Here is a 20996-nt window from a genome sequence, read left to right as displayed (position 1 = left end):
CAAAAGCAAAACAAGAAAGCCCTTTTTCACAATAAATAATTTCAAAGCAGTTTTAGAGAAAATATTTTCAACATTGCAGCATTTGGTCCCACTTTATGGTGGTCTTAACTACTCTTTGTGTGCATATGATTTTTACATTGTAGTTTTTTTAAACACCTATATGTAATTAAATCTGTAAAAAATTCATGTAATTACATTTACAATTATACTGTTGACCCATCCCTTACTCCTTAACCCACCTTATGTTACCCATACCACTAAACCTGTCCTTAACTTTACCTATATCCCACCTCAATAGCAGCAAAAGTGTTTTGTAATACAGTATGAACAAGTGCATCTTCTAATCTTCCATTAAAAAAAAAAAAATCTATAACCGCTACCAGCTCTATGTAAATAAATGCAACATGCAGTTTATCAGCGACTCTCCTTATCCGGTAACCAGCCAAACCAGTTTGACCAACCAGATACCAGTTAGGTCTCAAAACCTTTGCTTTAATTTGCTTCTAATAAAAATGTATGTGAATTGATTGGGAATGTGCTTGAGGACATAATTAAATACAGTAATAGGCATGATGGGTCCAAATCACAGAATAAACATCAATAGATCGAGAATCTGCTTTATCGGTCTGAGACGACGCATGGTCATCTTTGTACGTGTTTTACGAGATTGTGTGTTTGTTCTGCGGTAAAATTAGGCCAGTGTCTGTTCTGAACTCCACTATTAAAGCTCCAAGAGGTCAGTCTCCTCGTGGAGTTGATAAATGGTGAGAGAGAGCAACTTTGCTCCATATTCTGTCAATGACTAACCAAACAACCCCTCCCAGTACACAGAGTCCTCTCTTTCTCTCTCTCTATCTTTCTCTGCCTCACGCGGTTCTTTTGGCCATATGGTAAAACTCTACAAACATGTCTAATTGAGCCCAGCGATGTCAGCGATCCATACCCACACGCTTCCCAGAAAAAAGGAAATAAAGGACAGAAAGTGAGAGTGAGAATGCGCCTTTTGGAATATGGCCCTAAATCAAGAGCAGAAATGATACATGTAGAAACAGAAAACATGTATTTTTTTTAGCACTATCTCACTATGTAGTTGCTAAGGTGCTGCTTGTTGCTTGATAGGTGATTACTTGATGGCCCAAGTTTAAAGAGCAGTTTCTGTTATCGTCAGTCTTTTTGGCCTATTCTGTTATCTAACAGCTGAAATTAGTTTTTTTTTTTTTTATTTGAACCCAATGATTTAAATGCAAATGCTGCAACATTATGAAATAGAGTCTAAGGATTACTGAGAGTTAAGGTCCTTGCACACAGAGACCAAATTCTTTTTTTTTTTGTGTGTATTTCTCATCCTTTTCTTATAAAAATCTGATGATCTCTACTTGAGAACATCAATAATTTTCTGCAACAAATGGCTATGTTCTCATTCATTGACCATTAAGAATATCAAGTAGGTTCAACTGTGCTTTCGTAAATCCAAAAATGTAATTCCTGCTTAAAAATTCGAAATTCTGACTTTGTTCTCACAGTTCTGATATTATATCTCACAGTTTTGATAAGAAAAAGCAACTTGTCGTTCTCTCTTTTCCCTTTGGCTCAGAATCATGACTTTATATCTCAGGTTATAAAGTCTAAACAGGAGATTGCGTCTGTGAGCCAAAACAAATCTCAACTGTGAAATAAAATAGATAAATGTTATGTAAAATATGATAGGTTTTGCTGTAACTGCAGTGTTAATATAGTACATCTGCATATGTGAGTATTATATAAACGTATTGTTTACACCAAAATTATACATTAAATGTAGGGCAGTCAGCAGGCTTTATCCATAGTCTGTCCGTTTAAACGTTTACTTTCAAATGGTGTCTTTGACAACAGACTGTATAAAAATGATTTGCTCTCTCATTTTGACATCCAAAGGCGCAATAATTCATTCAAAATGTAGCATTTTATTCCATGGGTTTTACTCTGTTCCCTCGACTTGTTTTCAATGTTTTTCTGAGACCACAAATGGTCTATATGTTGCTCTGAGACACAGAACAGTTTTACTCCAGAAAAATATTGTTTGTAAAATTTTCACAATTCATGGTCACTTTTACAGAGGGTGTAATGAATTGCATATCAAGTATCATACGTTTTCTTTATTTATATATATATATATATATATATCTACACACCACTAGTGACACGGCTCTTTCTACGCCCTTAAAATGCATTCCTATCTGTCATATGTTCCATCTGAGTTTTTTCTGCGTGAGGTGCCTTTACGGTCAGAGATTTATTAAACGGTTCGTTGTTGAGCGCAAGACAATCGGAAACCAAATCCGTTTGCCTTTATCAGTGTCAGCGTGTGAAGGTTTTAATTACACACACATTAAGTGTCTACGATCTCCTCCCTCTCGCGCCCCCTGATCTCTCCACTGCTCTGGGACACGTTGTTTTGTTGTCAAAAATGCACGTGGTGCTGTGTTGATGAAGGGTGATGGAAAAAGAGTCATTTGACTGTCGGAAACCGGATCTGTGTCAGACGCTACAGCATACCGTAAACACCGGAGCTCGGGAAGACCAGACACTGTGGTATGGAGCGTGTGTTGACAGGGGAAACCCTGACTGGACCAAAGCTGGTGCTGACAAAGATGGAGCCAACACATACACATACACATGATGCATAACATTTTTAACAGATCCCAGCACATGACTAGAAGGCATTCGTTCATGTGTGTCACTCTCCCTGTTTTTTTAGTTTCATGATTACTTCTTTTTAAGTCAATCCAAGATCAAGACGATTTATGAGCAAGTGTTCAATGTCTTACATGCAGAACCTATTCGAATGATTGATTTGATTTTGACACTAAAATAATCAGTAATAAATTACAAAGAAAAATCGTACATTTTTGTTATGATTGTATTAATAAGAAATAACAATAGATAATTAGAATAATTTAAATAATAATATTAATAATAATAATAGTCATTATTAATAATAGATGCGAGTTTGACTTGGATAGGTAGCTCTAAGAAAATGTTCCTTTTGCCCTTGTTTATTTGCTTGGTTCATAATTGTTTTAATAATATCAATAATAATACTTTATTTGTAGTTTATTATGTATTACAGTGTCAAAAAAGGAAATCAAATATTGCAATCTAAATTATAATTTGAATTGCAAATAGGTTTAATCTTTGTTTTGATGTTACTCGAGTGAATAGCTGCTGCATCAACAGATGACTAATTTATGTAAACGGTACATTCGGTTACTTTCAACACTGTTGTCAATATAAAGTGGCGTAGTGGTGTTGATTTAGTATAGCTCAGCTGGTAGTATAGCTCATCATTAAAAGCATATTTCAGATGCATAAATGCATTTACATGCACTTGAACATACTCGTACACATTCAAAAAATGACACCGTGTGCAGTATCACTTAATTATGGCATCCTGTCATTGCTTCCTTCTGATTTGATTTGTCTTGGTCAGAGTTTTCAGATGAAGAGAAATGGCATTTACTTGTATGTTTTTGTTTTTAGAATTATAAATGATCTCCTTCTGAGTGTTTTATTTGGCCCAGTGAGTCAGAATGGGTCAGATGACTGTTCAGTTCAACTTCTGCACCTCACTATATATATATATATTTTTTTAATCCAAATCATTTAGTTGTTGCTAAGACAACCATCACTATTTGTAGTGATCTATACTTACCTTGAAGAATGGATCTGGGCTATATGAGGGGTGATGCTTTTTTTCCTTGGACTAGTAAATAACCACCCAAAACCCCCCTTACAACCCCATATAGCAACACCCTGAACAGATCTCTATTTAATTTTAGAACTTTATGAGACAAATACTGCATGTTTGTTTATTTGCTATACGAGGAGATGATTTACATTTTTACTGGAATTTTCTGCCACACTAGCTTTTAGTCTTTTTTTTTTTTTGCAGCATTAGAAATGTTATTTTCTATAGGTTTTTATGCTTTTGATCTAATATTTACATTTAATTTCAGGTTTATTTTAATTAACTAATAATTTTAACAATAACAAGTAAAATGCATGTATTGTTTCTTATTTTTTTGCTTTCTTATCTTTGGCTCTGTTTATAATTGCACTACATTCATGCTTAAAATTAGATTATAAGAATATGCTTGAAATCAGTTTTCCATGTTTATACCAACATACAGCTGACATGTATTTATTCGATATTTATTCTTTTTGTGTGTGTGCTTCAGCAAGACCACCGGTGTCATTACAACCACTTTGCAGTTACGTCCTGCCCTTCTTTTTTTTTCGTTATGTTTCTTTCTCCTCCTTGAGTTTTTGTGGCCACTTTCCAGACAATAATTAGCATTTAACTTTTGGTCCAAGAAGATATGTTGTTCCAGTAAAACTCAGAGCAGTATAAACAGGCTGAAGAAGTTCTCTGTGCTCAGACAGGAGGGGTTGGATGTTTTCTAGAAGAAGTGGAACACAATGTGCTTTACGTGTCGGATTACAGCCCTGTTTATCAAAAGCCCCGCTCCCATTGGCCAGAGCCTTCCCGGAAGCAATCCCGCCCACTGCGCCTCAGCCAATCAGCTGCCAGAAAAGTTGTGGTGCATGTGTGAAGGAAATGGAGGGGGAGTGGGGTACCTACATCAAGTAGGCTTGTGTGAAATGTGTGTGTGTGTGTGAGTGTTTGGACAAGCTCAATGGATCGCAGTTCCTGGAAGCGCCTCCAAGTTGCTGCGAATTCCTGCGAACGCTCACAATAACAGATTCCTGAAAGTGGCTAGTGACTGCATCTGACCAATGACAGAGATCCGCTGGGGGCATCGGCCCCCCCCCACCCAGTCCAGCTCCGTTGGAGGAAGCGCCTGAAACGGGGAATAAAGAAGGGGGTTGTTTATGTCAACCTGGCCATACCACAGAATGCTACTGCCCAGTCACCCCTCCTGTTCTCTGGTTTCATAGACACGCGGGTCTAAACAAGCCTCAGTGTTCACAACCGCACTCTCTTAACCCCCGTGTTGTTTAGCAGCGCTACAACAGGGTAACAACAGGTCAATATAAATCCAGATATGCTAGTCATGGTTTATCAAAGGTCAGCGCATATCGCGGCATCATCGTTAGCTTTCATCAAGTTTACATGCTTTTTTTTTTCTCTCTGTTTTGATAGCCGGTTTTTCTTTGTTTACTAGTGCTTGAACTTTTTATTCCTTTCTATTTAAACTATTTGTCAACATAATTGCACAGGCATTATTGGAAGAGAACTGAACTGAGCTGGATGATAACATCACTGTTTCCTAAAGAGCCGTTTGGAATGATTAAACTCGTTCCGTAATTGAAGTTCACACAGTTAATAAACTGAACTGAATCGACAACGGTATCATTCAAACATTGCTTTCCTGTTGCTTTGATGCAATCTGTATTGTGACTAGACTTTTTACCGCAAAACATTATTTTATTCAGCTCGAGCTGAGTAGAACACAATGTTTTGCGAAGACAATTCTATTTTTTTTGGACAGCATAGATGTTAAAGGACCGCTCCACTTTATTTGAAAATAGGCGCATTCTTCAACCATTAACTCCCCAGAGTTAATAAGTTGAGATTTTACCGTTTGGAAACTATTCTATACACTTTTAGCATAGATCATTGCATTCGATTAGACCAGTAGCATTGTGTTCAAAAATTACCAAAGAGTTTTGATAGTTTTTTTCTTCTGTACATTGTAAAAAAAAAAAAAAAAAAAAAAAAAGTTGAGTCAACTTAAAATTTTAAGGCAACCAGTTTCAGCAGATTTTTGAGTTTTCTCAACTTATGTTTATGAGTTTTCTAATTTGGGAAAACTGAAAAACCTGCTGAAACTGGTTGTCTTAATTTTTAGTGGGCTCAACTCTTTTTATATATATATATCATGTATTTAGACCGTGGAAAATTTAAAAGTTGCACATTTCTAGGCTGATGTAATTAGGAACTATATTCTCATTCTGGCGTTATAATCAAGGATGTCTGCTGCCGTAGCAGGCACAGTAACATTATGCATCTCCTTTGGAAGCTGAATAGTCCTCAGCTTGCAAGACATGCTCCTGTGCAAGCAAGAGGGCCTGGTGTAACTACAGAAGAGTCAAGTTTTAAATGGGAAAAATATCAACTCTTTGGTCAACGCGACGCTACTGGTCTAATTGAATTCAATAATCTAAGCTAAGCTATGCTAAAGTGCTATCGCCAAAACCGGGAAATCAGCTGAATAGATTCCAAAATGGTAAACACACACTTATTAACTCTGGGGGAGTTGGAGAATGAGCCTATTTCTAAAAAAAAAAAAAAGTGAAGTGTTCCTTTTAAAATGACTAAATAGCAAATTTGTGATTGCTGTAAAATTTAAACCAATTCGTATCTGAGCAGCCTCTTTAAACACTACAGTATGTAATTCAAAATAAACGTCAGCGAATCTTGTTTTCTATCAGCTTTGCATGTGATTTAGCACATGTTCTTGTCACCTTTGGCAAAAGATGAGATAAACCGATGAGATAAATAAAGAGAAATAAGTGTGAAAATTTAAAAAGATCTGATATGACTTTCCGTTGAGTCTGTACATAAACACATGAACAAACCTCTGTGATGGCTTTTCCAACAAAAGTTGAGATAGTGGACAGAGATCAATTAAGCAAATAGACAGAAAATCACAATTCAGCATGCAAACACATGCAAGAAACACAACCAACTGCAATTCAGTATGCAGGTACTGTACTGCAATGACATCGCTTAGATTTCAAATAGCTTTTAGTAGTATAAGAGATTGTCGTGCTTAGTATTTTTATTTAACTTTTATTTAAAAAAACATTAATCGATTTAGTCTTCTAAAAAAAAAAATAGTCAATGTCACATTTAAATAAAATTTGAAAGAATAGCATGGAATTTCTGACTAGTATATCCCGTCTTCTATGGATGTATGTCATTTGGAGCGTCAGTGTTATTTTATTATCATTTACATGCTATTATAGGTTTTTATTAACGTTTAGTAAATTAAAATTAAACACTTAGGCTAGATTAAAGGAGAAATTCATGTTTCCCCTTTCCACAATGCCAGAGCGACAATGGGAGGAAGTTGCTGCAGGTGATTTACTGACAATATAATTATGAATATAAAAATATATATAACGGCATTTTAAAGAACCCAGATGCGGCCAGATCGGTTTCATAATGACCAGAGCAATCTACCAAGAGTGGTGCAAATTACTGCCTGCCCTAATGCATGTTTTTTTTAATATATAGATAATAAATAATAGTGCAAATACCAGTAATTTGATTAAATTAATTTGCATTATTCATGATTTAAATGTAATACTGTCCTCCCATTTTTCATCTGAAAGGCAAAGTTCTACAAATGCATGCTCGATAAAGTCAGGCGCAAATATAACTGTATCCACGCCTTTTCAGTTTTTTACTGCGCATCTTTAATAAAACTGAGCCTTTATTAAAAATATGAAATATTATATTTATTTTTCCATGACATGTAACCCCTAAACCATAAACGAGTGATTGTTTTCAAGTTATTGAAACATTTACATCCAAAAAAGCTAGTAAATATTTTCCAGTCAATAAGTTTGATTCTCAATTCTCCTCAACAGTGTTTTTTAATAGTCTGCACGTCAAGCGGAGTAATTTGCAGAAAATGTGGACAAAGAAAAAAGAGTAAATTAGGTTTTTTTCAGGAATATCTGCCTTGCAAGCCCTTTTTTGCGACTAAACAACACCTCTTCAAATCAGTGTGAAGAATGTACGAATCAACTGTGTTTATTTTTGTATTCTACTCTAGTTATCTCTACTGTGCAATCAAATCACTGTCTAGCATGTGAAAATATATTTAAATACCAGCCTGTTTGTTTAGTCCTGTGGTTTACTGGCTCCAAAAAAGTTGCCACTTTCTGTGAACTGACTATCTGTAGAGGCTATAAATACCTGCAAAAATATCATTTTGAGTATAGAAACACCGCCGTGTGACCGCTTGCGAGTCAGTCCATAGATCAAGTTATTAGTTAGGCCCTGTCTGGTGCCAAAGTCAACATTTAATCTGTAGACACTATCTGTATCTATGTGAGTGTTTGTTGTTGGGACGAAGCTTCCCTCTTCATCAGAGGCTCATATTTAATTTTGGGCAGTTTATTTATAAATAATAAATTCATATTCCTTTTTCTGCCTGTTTATCCTTGCCATTTTAATTTCAGTTTAGCCTGCTTTTATTATTGTCACAATAAAATCGGACGGGGGGTGGTGTGCCTACATCAAGTGGCATCAGTAACATTTGGGTTGCAAAAGTAATGAGAGATATTATAAAATCAAGCTGAATAACCGTAGTGCAAATGGAGTAGATAAGTAATATTAGATACTGAAGCTAAATCAGCAGCGCAAAGCGACAGGGAGTAATTTACTGAAGATTAATAAATGTGATTGTTTCCCTTCTCTTTCTCAGGTTGTGCGCTCTTGTTCAGGACAGTTACGGGATGTTCGCTGAGGTTCTTCTGCACCGTGTGTCCACAGAATCGGAGATCCAGCAGAACTCGGAGCAGCTGGAGGGACGTGTGTGTCTCCTCCAGGACCTGAGAGTCGTTCAGCGTCTCACGCGTGACAAGTGAGTTTATTTTATAATCACGTGATGCTCAAAAACTACCTGCTGATCTAAAAGGTATCATTTTAAAGCACCCTTTTATATTTTTGTATTTATTTATTTTGCTTACTGTATTTTTCATTTTATTTTGTTCTGTTTTATTTTATTTCATTATTATTATTTATATATTTTTTTATCCAAAGCAATTTGCAAATTAGGACAATAGCAACAGTGTGTAATATAACATAATATAATATAATATAATGTAATATAATACATAGAAATCAGAAGTGTTTAACTTGTTTTATAATATGATATATTATATTATTATATTATATTATAGTTAAGTATAATATATTAAGTATAATATAATAAAATTTAATATATTATATTATAAAACAAGTGAAATGCCTCTGGATTTCTATGTATTATATTATAATATATGTATTTTACTATAAATATTTTTAAATTGTTATTCATTTACTTATATTCACACACCCACACACACATAATATAGGTGAGCGATTAAAAAAGAAAGATTTAACTAAAAGAAATGTGTAATACTTCTTTAAATAGTTTTTTGCACGATGTGTGAATTATTAGTGAACCTTACTGCACTCCGTTGAACTGAAAGTTAATATGAGCTCATATTTCCACCTGCTCCGGCTCAGATTAGCAGCTCACAGTGTCAGTGTGTCTGCAGCACTCCAGTCTGCTAGATTTACATCTGCGTTGAGTATTATTGGCCTCTCGCCACATGCGTCTGCTCACTCAAGGTTGTCTGCGTGGGCACTTCTTTAACATATGTGTTGTTTAAGTTGAAGATGGCACGCGATGGGGAAATTCTGGTGACACGTTTTCACAGATATGAACAGGAGCCATGTACACGAATACCCAAGATGCCTTTCAGGATGCACTGCTTATTTGGGATCAGTGGGCATCTGCATGGCCACGTTTTTGTCAGACTCTTGTGTACTTCAAAACTTAAAAGAATCGGCTCTTTTCTGTAGAATGAAAGTGAATGGGGACTGGGACTGTCAGTCTCTAAAAAGAATTACTAAGAAATATGCTTGTTTGAAGAACAATTTTAATTTTGGAAGATATTTACTGTTATAATATTAGAAAAGGGAAGGATTTTCATTAAATAACATTGAGAATTCTAGTTTTTCTTCACAGAAAGCCGTTGAATGGTTTCCGATCGCTGGAAATTGGTTGCAGAAGTCATTTAGACTGCTTTCATGGTAATTCTATCACACTTTTTTCTGCTTTCCACTTTCATTGTGTGGAAAAGAGCAGCGTGGATCTTCTATGGATGTGTGTCATTTTATTATCATTTATATGCTATTATAGTTTTTATAAATATTTATTAAATTGGATTTTATATTTATGTTTAATATAATTGTTTTTAATTAACTTTTAATCATTTTATACTTTTTTTCAGATCTGTTTTACTTTTTTAATATTACTATTTAGGTTTTAATTAATTTTTGTTTTAGTTTTTAGTTCACGTTTAGTTTTTATTTATTACCAGTTAGTAAATTCATTCCATTCAATCCATTGCTTTCATAAAATATATACATTTTATTTTAGCTTCTTCTTCTTCTTCTTCTTTTTCTTCCGCTTATCCGGGGCCGGGTCATGGGGCAACAGTCTAAGCAGGGATGCCCAGACTTCCCTCTCCCCAGACACTTCCTCCAGCTCTTCCGGGGACACCGGCGCTCCCAGGCCAGCCGAGAGACATAGTCTCTCCAGCGTGTCCTAGGTCTTCCCGGGGCCTCTTCCGGTGGGACATGCCCGAACACCTCCCTTGGGAGGCGTCCGGGAGGCATCCGAACAGATGCCGAGCCACCTCAGCTGGCCTCTCTCGATGTGGAGGAGCAGCGGGTCTACTCGAGCTCCTCCCGGTGACTGAACTCCTCACCCTATCTCTGAGGAGCGCCCAGCCACCCTACGAAGGAAACTCATTTCGACCGCTTGTATCCGGGATCTCATTCTTTCGGTCATGACCCAAAGCTCATGACCATAGGTGAGAGTAGGAGCGAAGATCGACGATAAATCGAGAGCTACGCCTTGCGACTTAGCTCTTTTTTCACCATGACAGACCAGTACAGCGACTGCATTACTGCAGAAGCTGCACCGATCCGCCTGTCAATCTCTCGTTCCATCCTTCCCTCACTCGTGAGCGAGACCCCAAGATACTTAAACTCCTCCACCTGGGGCAGGAGCTCCCCACCAACCTGAAGGGGGCAAGCCACCCTTGTCCGACTGAGGACCAAGGCCTCAGACTTGGAGGTGCTGATTTTCATCCCTGCCGCTTCACACTCAGCTGCAAACCGCCCCAGCACACACTGTAGGTCTTGGCCAGATGCAGCCAACAGAACAACATCATCAGCAAAAAGCAGAGAAGCTATCCTGTGGTCACCAAACCAGACCCCCTCCGGCCCCTGACTGCGCCTAGAAATCCTGTCCATAAAAATAATGAACAGGACCGGTGACAAAGGGCAGCCCTGTCGGAGTCCAACATGCACTGGAAACAAGTCTGACTTAATGCCGGCAATGCGAACCAAGCTCCTGCTCTGATCATACAGGGATCGGACAGCCCTTAGCAAAGGGCCCCTACCCCATATTCCCAGAGCACCCCACAGGACACCACGAGGAACCCGGTCGAATGCCTTCTCCAAATCCACAAAACACATGTAGACTGGTTGGGCAAACTCCCAGGAACCCTCCAGCATCCTGGAGAGGGTATAGAGCTGGTCCAGTGTTCCACGTCCAGGGCGAAACCCGCATTGTTCCTCTTGAAGCCGAGGTTCAACTATCGGGCGGATTCTCCTCTCCAGTACCCTGGCATAGACTTTCCCAGGGAGGCTGAGAAGTGTGATCCCCTATGGTTGGAGCACACCCTCGGTCCCCCTTCTTGAAAAGAGGAACCACCACCCCGTCTGCCAGTCCAGAGGCACTTTCCCCGCGTCCACGCGATGCTGCAGAGGCGTGTCAGCCAAGACAGCCCCACAACATCCAGAGACCTGAGGTATTCGGGCGGATCTCGTCCACCCCTGGTGCCTTGCCACAGAGGAGCTTCTCAACCACCTCAGTGACCTCAGCTAGGGTAATGGTCGAGTCCCCCGGATCCCCGGCCTCTGCTCCTCAGTGGAAGACGTGTTGGCGGGATTGAGGAGGTCCTCAAAGTATTCCTTCCACCGCCCCACAATATCCCCAGTCGAGGTTAGCAGGTTCCCATCAGCACTATATCACGGTGTTGGCAGGGCACTGCTTTCCCTTTCTGAGGCGTCGGACGGTTTGCCAGAACCTCTTTGAGGCCGTTCGATAGTCATTTTCCATGGCCTCCCGAACTCCTCCCAGACCCGAGTTTTTGCCTGCACAACCACCGGGCAGCAGTCCGCTTGGCCCACGGTACCTGTCAGCTGCTTCAGGGGTCCCTCGGGCCAACCATGCCCGATAGGACTCCTTCTTCAGCTTGACGGCATCCCTTACTTCCGGTGTCCACCATCGGGTTCGGGGTTACCGCCCACGACCACGAGACTTTACGGCCACAGCTCCGACGGCTGCGTCGACCAAAGAGGTAGAGAACATAGTCCATTCGGACTCAATGTCTCCAGCCTCCCTCGGGATCGGTCAAAGTTCTGCCGGGCGGGGAGTTGAAGATCTCCTGACAGGGTCTCTGCCAAACGTTCCCAACAGACCCTCACGATGCGTTTGGGCCTGCCAAGTCTGTCCGGCCTCCTCCCCGCCAGCGGATCAACTCACCACCAGGTGGTGATCAGTTGACAGCTCCGCCTCTCTCTTCACCCGAGTGTCCAAGACATGCGGCGGAGATCAGATGATACAACCACAAAGTCGATCATCGACCTCCGCCCTAGGGTGTCCTGATGCCAGGTGTACTGGTGGACACCCTTGTGCTTGAACATGGTGTTCGTTATGGACAGACCGTGCCTAGCACAGAATTCCAACAACAGAACACCACTCAGGTTTAGATCGGGGGGGCCGTTCCTCCCAATCACGCCCCTCCAGGTGTCACTAGCATCACCAACGTGAGCGTTGAAGTCCCCCAGCAGGACGATAGAGTCCCGGTTGGAGCACTTTCCAGCACCCCTCCCAAGGACTCCAAGAAGGCGGGTACTCTACACTGCCATTCGCCCGTGGGCACAAATGACAGTGAGAGTCCTCCCCCCAACCCGAAGTCGCAGGGAGGCGACCCTCTTGTCCACCGGGTTAAACTCCAACACATGGCGGCTAAGCTGGGGAGCTATGAGCAAGCCCACACCAGCCTGCCGCCTCTCACTGCGGGCAACACCAGAGTAGTGAAGAGTCCAGCCCCTTTCGAGAAGATGGGTTCCAGAGTCCAAGCAGTGCGTGGAGGTGAGCCCGACTATCTCTAGCCGGTATCTCTCAACCTCACGCAACAACTCAGGCTCCTTCCCCCAGAGAGGTGACGTTCCATGTCCCTAAAACTAGATTCTGAGTCCAGGGTTGGGTTGTCGAGGTCCCCGCCCGACTGCTACCCAAACCACAAGGCACCGGCCCCTTACGGTCCCTCCTGCAGGTGGTGGGCCCACGGGGATGGCCCCACGCCGCTGTTTGGGCTGAGCCCGAATTTTAGCATTATATTTATTTGCAAAAATAAATTATAACAAAATGCAGGGTTTTCTTTGGTGAACTACACCTTAAATAAACGATTTTATGCACGTTATGTACAGGCAAAAGGCTCTGTATCACACATTTTTGCATCGATCTAGCTAATCTTCTCAGTTTCATCTTGTTTTTTGTCATTTTAAATGTTGTTTCAAGAAAAATCTACTTTTTATTAGTTGTCTAATAAATTTGGCATTGTAGATTTTTCTAAAATTACAAAAATTTATTTTGTTCCTCTCCTGTACGTTACTGTGGATAAAAGCATTTGTTAAATGCATGTAAAAACAGAATTCTCAAGGGTTTTTTGGAGATAATGCTCAGGAATAAACAACTTTCTCCCAAATGAACAATATGATTGTCTGTACTGCGAGGCATAAGACGCACATGGCTTAATATCAGTCTCATTCTCTCAGTATATTAGAGTGTTTTCGGCGAGGGCTCGTCCCGCTGGACTGGATTGGGCGGTTGAGCGGGTCAAGGGAAGAGGTGAGAGGGGGAAAGGAGAGCTAGACTGTGATTAGCTGTGGACTGATCAGATCGTACTGCACTGAGGCGCACACAAGGGTTCAAGAAAGCTTTTTAAGCTCCACTAAGAATGGAGAGTGGGAGTGGTTAAGAATTCAGAAACTTTTTTTTGTCCTGTAAAAATCAAGTATTTCTGATTATCTCCAAAAACACATGTAGCAACTTGAATACCATTATATTATACAGTTATAGTTTTTTTAAATTAGCTTTTGTTTTTATAATGTTTTTTTAATGTGATTTTGTTGCTTTTATTACTTTTTAAAGCGTTTCATGTAAATATTTTTTTAAATAATATTAATTGGCTTTTTACATTTTAAGAATTCTTTTAAACTGTAGCTTATTTTTACATTTGTTTTTCACCTATTAATTAATATTAAAAAATAATTGTTCTTAGTATACTTTCAGCTTTCTTTTTAATTTAATTTAACCTTTGGTCATTTTTTTTTGTTTTAGTTTTTTTACTAGTGTGTTTTTTTGTTTTTTAAATGATTATTACAACTATTTAGTATATATTTATATAGTAGTATAGTATAGTAGTATATATTTAGTAAGTAGTTTTTTACATTTCCTTTTTTTTTTTTTTTCAAACATTTTTAATTCAGCCCTGCTACGTACGTACTTGCCTCAAATCCGTTTATAATTGTCATGTTGCAGGAGTGTTTATCTGTCGATCTATTAAATCAAACCCAGACGGAGATGATCTCTGTCCCTTTGTCTGTATGTCAGTCCGTCTGAGATGTTTTGTTAGCAGCGTGAACTTGAAAATGGAGTGCTAAAATAACATTCGGCACGCCAAATGTTAAATTATACGCATTTTCAATATTTAATTCTTGAACGTTTTAATGACAGATTATTTACCTCTCTCCTTCTGTGTGTGTGTGTGTGTGTGTGTGAACAAGCCTCTGCCTGCTAGTGAAACCGATCTCGTACTTGTCAGCAGACACTATTGGGCTCCAACAGAAGCTCAACTTGGCAGCACGTCAGTCCAACCGAAGCTAATGAGACTGACAGTGTATACGCTCCACCTTCAGCTCCCGCATTTCTAGAAGGACCTCTGAAATTAACCGTTCAGAGTTTGAAACCTTTCTTTTCCTCTCTCTCTTCTTCCCAGATGTTCTCCGCTCTTCAGTATGATTGACAGTTTGTGGCCTCCTCCGGTTGATCCAAAATCTCCCGATGATCTTCTGCAGTCTCCCGGCGTAGGTCTTCAGATCACGCTGTAAATCGCAGCCGTGTTTACTTCGCATTTATCTCGCATACTTCATATTTATCTCCTGGAAGATTTCTCCTGGATAGCGGCGGTACAGCGTCAAAACAACCGCCGCGCTGCATTCTTAACCAAAGCACGTGCAAATAAACCTTCAGAGCTTAAAAATACAAATTTACTCATTAGGGGTTGCGAAGACAAACATTACTGCAATTTCTCGTACTAAGTTTTAAACAGGTCCCTGATGCTTAGTGTTAAACTTTGCAGAGCGACTAAACCCAGGCCTTTTCTGCCTTGGATTAAAAAAGCAGCTTTAAAGAAATCCATATTCATAGCGTTTCTATCCTTTTGTATCTTTAAGGACGCTACTTTTGAACCTTCCCTAAAACTGCCAACCCAAAGCAGTTGTGTTTTTTTAATCAGAACAGGCCAATTAATGTAAATGTATGCAGATCTAGGCAGTTCAAGGAAAACTCCACTTATTTTGGAAATAGGCTCGTTTTCCAACTCTTAAGTTAATAAGTTGAGTTTTATCAGCTATTCAGCTTTACTTTGGGTGACAGGTATATGTAGTGTTTGTCTGTTTCCAAATGGACATTCTGTGTTATTTAACAAGCTAATTGATTTTTAAATATTCAGGCCAGGTTTTGCTTTCCAGGATCGAGTCCCACCGCCCTGTTTCTGCTACAGGCTGAGCGTCCAGCGGGTCACATGGTTCCTCTATCGGGGCGGACTGAATCTCCACTGTATCGAGCGCCTGTACTTCAGACGTTAAGAGAGATCCTTCAGGTGCAGCACACAAAATGATATTCAGAAAGAACACTTTTTTTTACTAGACATGTTTACAACTAAATTACAAAATAAAGACAAACCTGGGAATATCAAGAAATTTGAGAAGAAAGTTGCACACTCACTCACACACACACACACACACACGTAAATATGTTTGTGTGTGTGTGTGTGTGTGTGTGTGTGTATATATATATGTTTATATATATTTAATATATCTCTACTTATATTTTAAACAAGGAATTTTGAGATTTTTGTAAAAAAAAAAAAAGAATGTGCATATATAATTTTTTTAAATATATTTTTAATCAATTTAAAGATCATTATCCAGCAATACTTTTTTTTTTGAAAATGTATTGGTTGAAAGGTGTGTAGCAATGTTATATTGTTTTTTATTATTTATATACTTTGTATTTTTCATTTTGAATGAGCTTCAGGCTTTATGTTTTTATTGTTTTCATTTTAGTTTAGATTTTTGCCATTTTTGCTCTTTTAGATTTTATGCACTTTTATTATATATTCATTATTATTTATTATGTGATATATTTATTATCTTTATATGTATTTATTTATTTATTTCGGTTTAATACTTGACCTTGTTTATTTCAGTTATTTTTCAAGCTAATATTTACAAATTTTAAGCATTTTATGTTTTTCATCTGATATTTACATTTTGTTTGATTTCACCTTTTTTTTGTGAATGAAAATGTTTATTTAATTGTCTTAATAATTCCAACAGTGGTCTGCAAACCATGAAATAATTTTCTTTTAATGTACAAATGGTTTACCAATCGTGCTTTCCTTGTTTTTTTAGGATGAATCCGTGTGTCGTTGCAGCTTCCGGGCTGCCGTGCTTCATAAACAATTACTGGTAATGTTTTGTTGACCTACTTTTACCAACAAATGCATAAATCAGATCATTTTTCATCATAGCTGTCTTTTTCTTTGCGGGATACCTTGGCACACCTGGTTTAAGGAGTGCAGGATAGACCCTAGCTTTGCCTGTAGATTGTCTTCTTGAGAACCCATCGTAGCTGTTTTCCCAGCACATTTGCCAAATCTTCATCCCTCAGGGTTGCTTTCAAACTGTACACGTTTGAAAAAGCTTTCGGAAAGCTTTGACGCAAGCTTACCATAAGTGACATCATCTATTGACGATCTGCGTGACTGATCTAGCGAACCCCTCAGACTTTGGACTTTGATAACCTGGGATTTATTTGTAAGAGGTTAAGGGTCACGCATACACGCTCGTGTGCATAGTAGATTAACCTTTTTTGTTTTGTTTTGATTCTCTCTATTTGGTTTGCTATTGACATTGCACATCTGCGTAGGTGTATGAAGGAACAGGCTGTCTGGGAAACTGCCCCTAAAGCATTTTTCCTCTGATGATGACAGATTCATGTCTTTGTAAATGAGGCAAAACTATTAGTTTTATTTAGCCTTGTGTATTCAGACCTAGGTTTGATAAACACCAATGGTTTCCCCAAATTTGCTTATACATTAATTATAAAACAATCTAGGAAAGGCCAGTGTCCCTCTCATTTAAATATGATATGATATGATATGATAATGTACAGGTGATATAATATATATTAAAACTATTTAAAAGAAAAATACAAAAAATACATTTTTATATTTTTCTGCAGAAATTTGAGGAGCTTTTTATGTATTATGTCCCAAAATTGGGGCGTAACATAGTATTACCTACCTATATATATATATATATATATATATATATATTTTTTTTTTTTTTTATATTGAAATATTATAATAATTTAATTTAATAACTTCTACGCAATATTTTTGTCTCCATATCTAAAAAGAGAATACTTTATTATAAATTAAAAGGCATGTTTCAATGCTAAGTCATTACGTGATCATTTATTTAATAAGTTTGACTAATTTCCACGTGCATCTTGGTCTTGCAGAGCTCAAATGCAGGGGGAGAGAGGGAGATGCTGCTGTTTGTGACAGATCCCAGTCTCCAAAGGGAGCCAGACACAGACGGGAACAGAAGAACCGTAGCCATGTGTCTGAGGCCGTCCTGCCTGATCCAGAGCTCAGTCACACAGGTCCTGGACGCCCTGCACACACAACCTGTGCTGATGTTCAGAGACGCCGTGAAGGAGAATGGTATTTCAGCTGTCTGATGTATTGTCTCATACGCAGCTTTTTATACTGACACTGTGCATTTCGTAGGACTTGCTAATTACTAGTTCTGCCTATCATAATGGTAGCAATTCTGAAGTATTATAATTAACAGAGCCTCTGGTAACTGGTGCCTCTTTGCAAATCGTAATTGTAAAGCCAGTTTTTATATATTTCATATACAATGGGTATAAGGGATAATGCATGGCATGACGTGGAGGCCAAGAACTACCTGGTACTAAGTGTCTTGGAGATGTTGCAACAGTTCTTCTGGATTTAGTCCTTCTCAGTTTCTTCATGTGAAAACAAAAGTATCAAGGTATTATTACAATTAATGGCAAAATGAATGCTTGAAACTGATATTTGATAATCACACAAAGATTATGAAATAAAAGCAAAAGATAGAAACTATATATATATATATATATATATATATATATATATATATATATATATATATATACATATATATTCACACACACACACACACACACATAACCTTATATTTTCAGTTAAACAAATTAAAAATTAAAACCATGAAACAAATTTTACTTCAAATTAAAAAATCTAAATTCTTTTTAAAATTTCTCATTTTAATTCGGTATAATGAGATCTACAAAAACAGTAATACAAAATACAATCTATACAACAAAAATTAATTTAAAAACATACTAGTTTTAGTTCAAACATTAAGTAAAATAAATAAAAAAATAAATAAAATAAAAAAACAGATTCAAACTATCATAGTATGCCAATAATACTAAATACACTGATTATACGGTATTATAGTGCATTTTATGTGAAAATAATTATATTATTAACCCTAAGTTAGAACATATAATTTTATATTTTAAAATGCATTAAAAATTCTGTTTTTAAGGAAAAGTTCAACAGTACTGAATAGAAGCCATTCAAGCTGAAAGTCTCTGTGGTTGCTTCTTCATCCCTGAACTATTTTGAGATTTAGAGGTTTCCAACATTAATCTTAGTGTTGTAATTTCTCAGAGCCATGACAGAAGAACATTCCGTGACATTAAGCTACTGCTCTTTTTCATAAACCAGCTCAGATATTCTGCTGGGAACAGACGGTGATCCAACTGGAACCAAAGGTCCCGTCCTTCTCCTTACCACGGCCCATCATACTGGACCACCTGGGTCCAGAAACCCTCCCATACTCTCTCTGCACTGTCACAGGTTGGTATATTCCCACACAGCCGCCCTTGTTTTCGAAGTTAGTACGAACCAGATCTCAGGGGGGTACAGCATGTTTGGCCATTTAAACGAAACCAGTTGCTTGTTGGCTCAGGCTTTGTTCTTGATGCTTTGTTAGGGACCTTCTTGTGGTTTGTTATTTGCTTTTCCTCCTTAAAGATCTTTCTCCCACATGTTGAAGTCGTCTACTTGCCTGCTTTTGAGATTTAAAAGTCACATTTTGTTACAAAGTGTTCTGTTCGTTATCTTGTTATATTATTTTAGCTCATGCAAAGTGATGCCATCTCTCTGTGTTGTTTCCCGATTCACGGATATTAACCAGTTTCTTAGGATAAATTGTTTTAAATAGAGTTATTTCATTGCTTTTTAAATGTCATCAGTAATACCACAATTCTTAAAATTGTATCATTCAGAAAATAGAAAACAGTCTTATATTTCCCATTTGTTTTTGACAGAGCGCTGTCCAGTTAGACAGGAAGAGACCATCAGACATATTAATTGATTAAACACATAGGCCTATGTCACATACGAGCAGTTCGTAGCTGTTAAAATTTCTGTCATGTATAATCTTTTTTTAAATTAACAAATTAATAAACATTTAATTTTAATACATTGATTTAGCAAAAATGATGTTGTAGTACAGAAATTGAATACTTTAGCTTTACCAGAAAATCTACCATTGGATTTCTCATTGAATAATGAACATCTTTAATATTTTTAGAGAATTTTTATTTAATATTCTGGAAAATGCTTATTTTGAACTTTTTTTTAAATAGCTTTTTTTTATTTGTAATTGATTTAATTGATATATATATATATATATATATATATATATATATATATATATATATATATATATATATATATATATATATATATATATATATATATATACTTTTTTATTATTATAATGTTAGGTGTTTATGTATATCCGGGTAGTATTTATTAAAATAATAATACATTATTAATTAATTCCAAAAAGAGCAAAATATTGATATATGCTTGAAAATGCATTATTTTCTTTCAGAAATTTTTTTTTTCACTTTTTCTTCTACTAATTTTGGGGGTGAGATATGCCCTGCACATGTTTTCATAATGCATTGCAGATTTAGATAAATCTGTTTGATGGAAATGTTCAAAACTACTGAATGGAAGTTATTGGAGCTGAAATCCCTCTGGATGTCCCAGGACATCAAGCGATAAATACAGATTCTATTATGTCATGTTATTCTTTGATTTTCATCGCGCACGCTCAGGTTTCGTGCAGACATTATGTTTAGTTCGTTCCGTGTTCAATTAGGGCACAGAAACGCGATATTTGACACTGCATGTTAGACTTTGAAACTCCATGGCCGTTTCACCCTGAAGATAAGACAAATCATCTGACTCGAAAGTGTAACAAGCACAAATTATCTTCTGCAGTGGTCAGCAACTTCAGCTTCTGGCTGCGTGCCGGAGGATCCTCCAGAGAGCAGAGGTTCACGCAGGGGTCTTATCACTCTGCCTGCTGTTATTATGTAACACAGATGTGTGTTTGTTCGCTGCGTTTTGCTGCTTTTACGCTGTTACTAAATGTCCGTGCAGAGCCTAAATTTAAAGCTCTCGGCAGATGTCTGAGCAAACAAAGTCATAGATTATGTGTCGATAATTTATTTGTATAATATTTCATAATTCGTTTCTCAGTAGTAGGTCAGTTCAGAAGGGTATAAATAGCAGCGATGAGCTCACCTACACAAATAACAGTCATGAAACTAATCACCAAACACTACATTCTGAAAAATAAATCTGTGGTTCCATAAAGAACCTTCAACATCAAAAAAATAGTTTTTATTTACTGAGAAAGTGAACTGAAATGGATTCTCTTCTACGACGTCACTGCAACAAAC

The 20996-nt window shown here is 37.7% G+C and overlaps 1 protein-coding gene across 1 annotated transcript in view; it reads left to right on the top strand.

The window, feature by feature from the left end:
- The window catches only part of LOC122330171 (DNA repair-scaffolding protein-like), a 40400-nt gene that overhangs the window by 14828 nt on the left and 4576 nt on the right, over positions 1 to 20996 (top strand). The window contains 7 exon segments of the mRNA XM_043227032.1: positions 8442 to 8600; positions 14866 to 14953; positions 15620 to 15670; positions 15673 to 15750; positions 16565 to 16621; positions 17679 to 17883; positions 18961 to 19092. Coding sequence (XP_043082967.1) covers positions 8442 to 8600; positions 14866 to 14953; positions 15620 to 15670; positions 15673 to 15750; positions 16565 to 16621; positions 17679 to 17883; positions 18961 to 19092 — 770 coding nt within the window.

Source organism: Puntigrus tetrazona, chromosome 24 (assembly GCF_018831695.1).
Source record: "Puntigrus tetrazona isolate hp1 chromosome 24, ASM1883169v1, whole genome shotgun sequence".
Classification (NCBI taxonomy): Eukaryota; Metazoa; Chordata; class Actinopteri; order Cypriniformes; family Cyprinidae; genus Puntigrus; species Puntigrus tetrazona.
The sequence above is the reverse complement of the archived record's forward strand: the minus strand, read 5'-3'. Positions and strand labels throughout refer to the sequence as shown.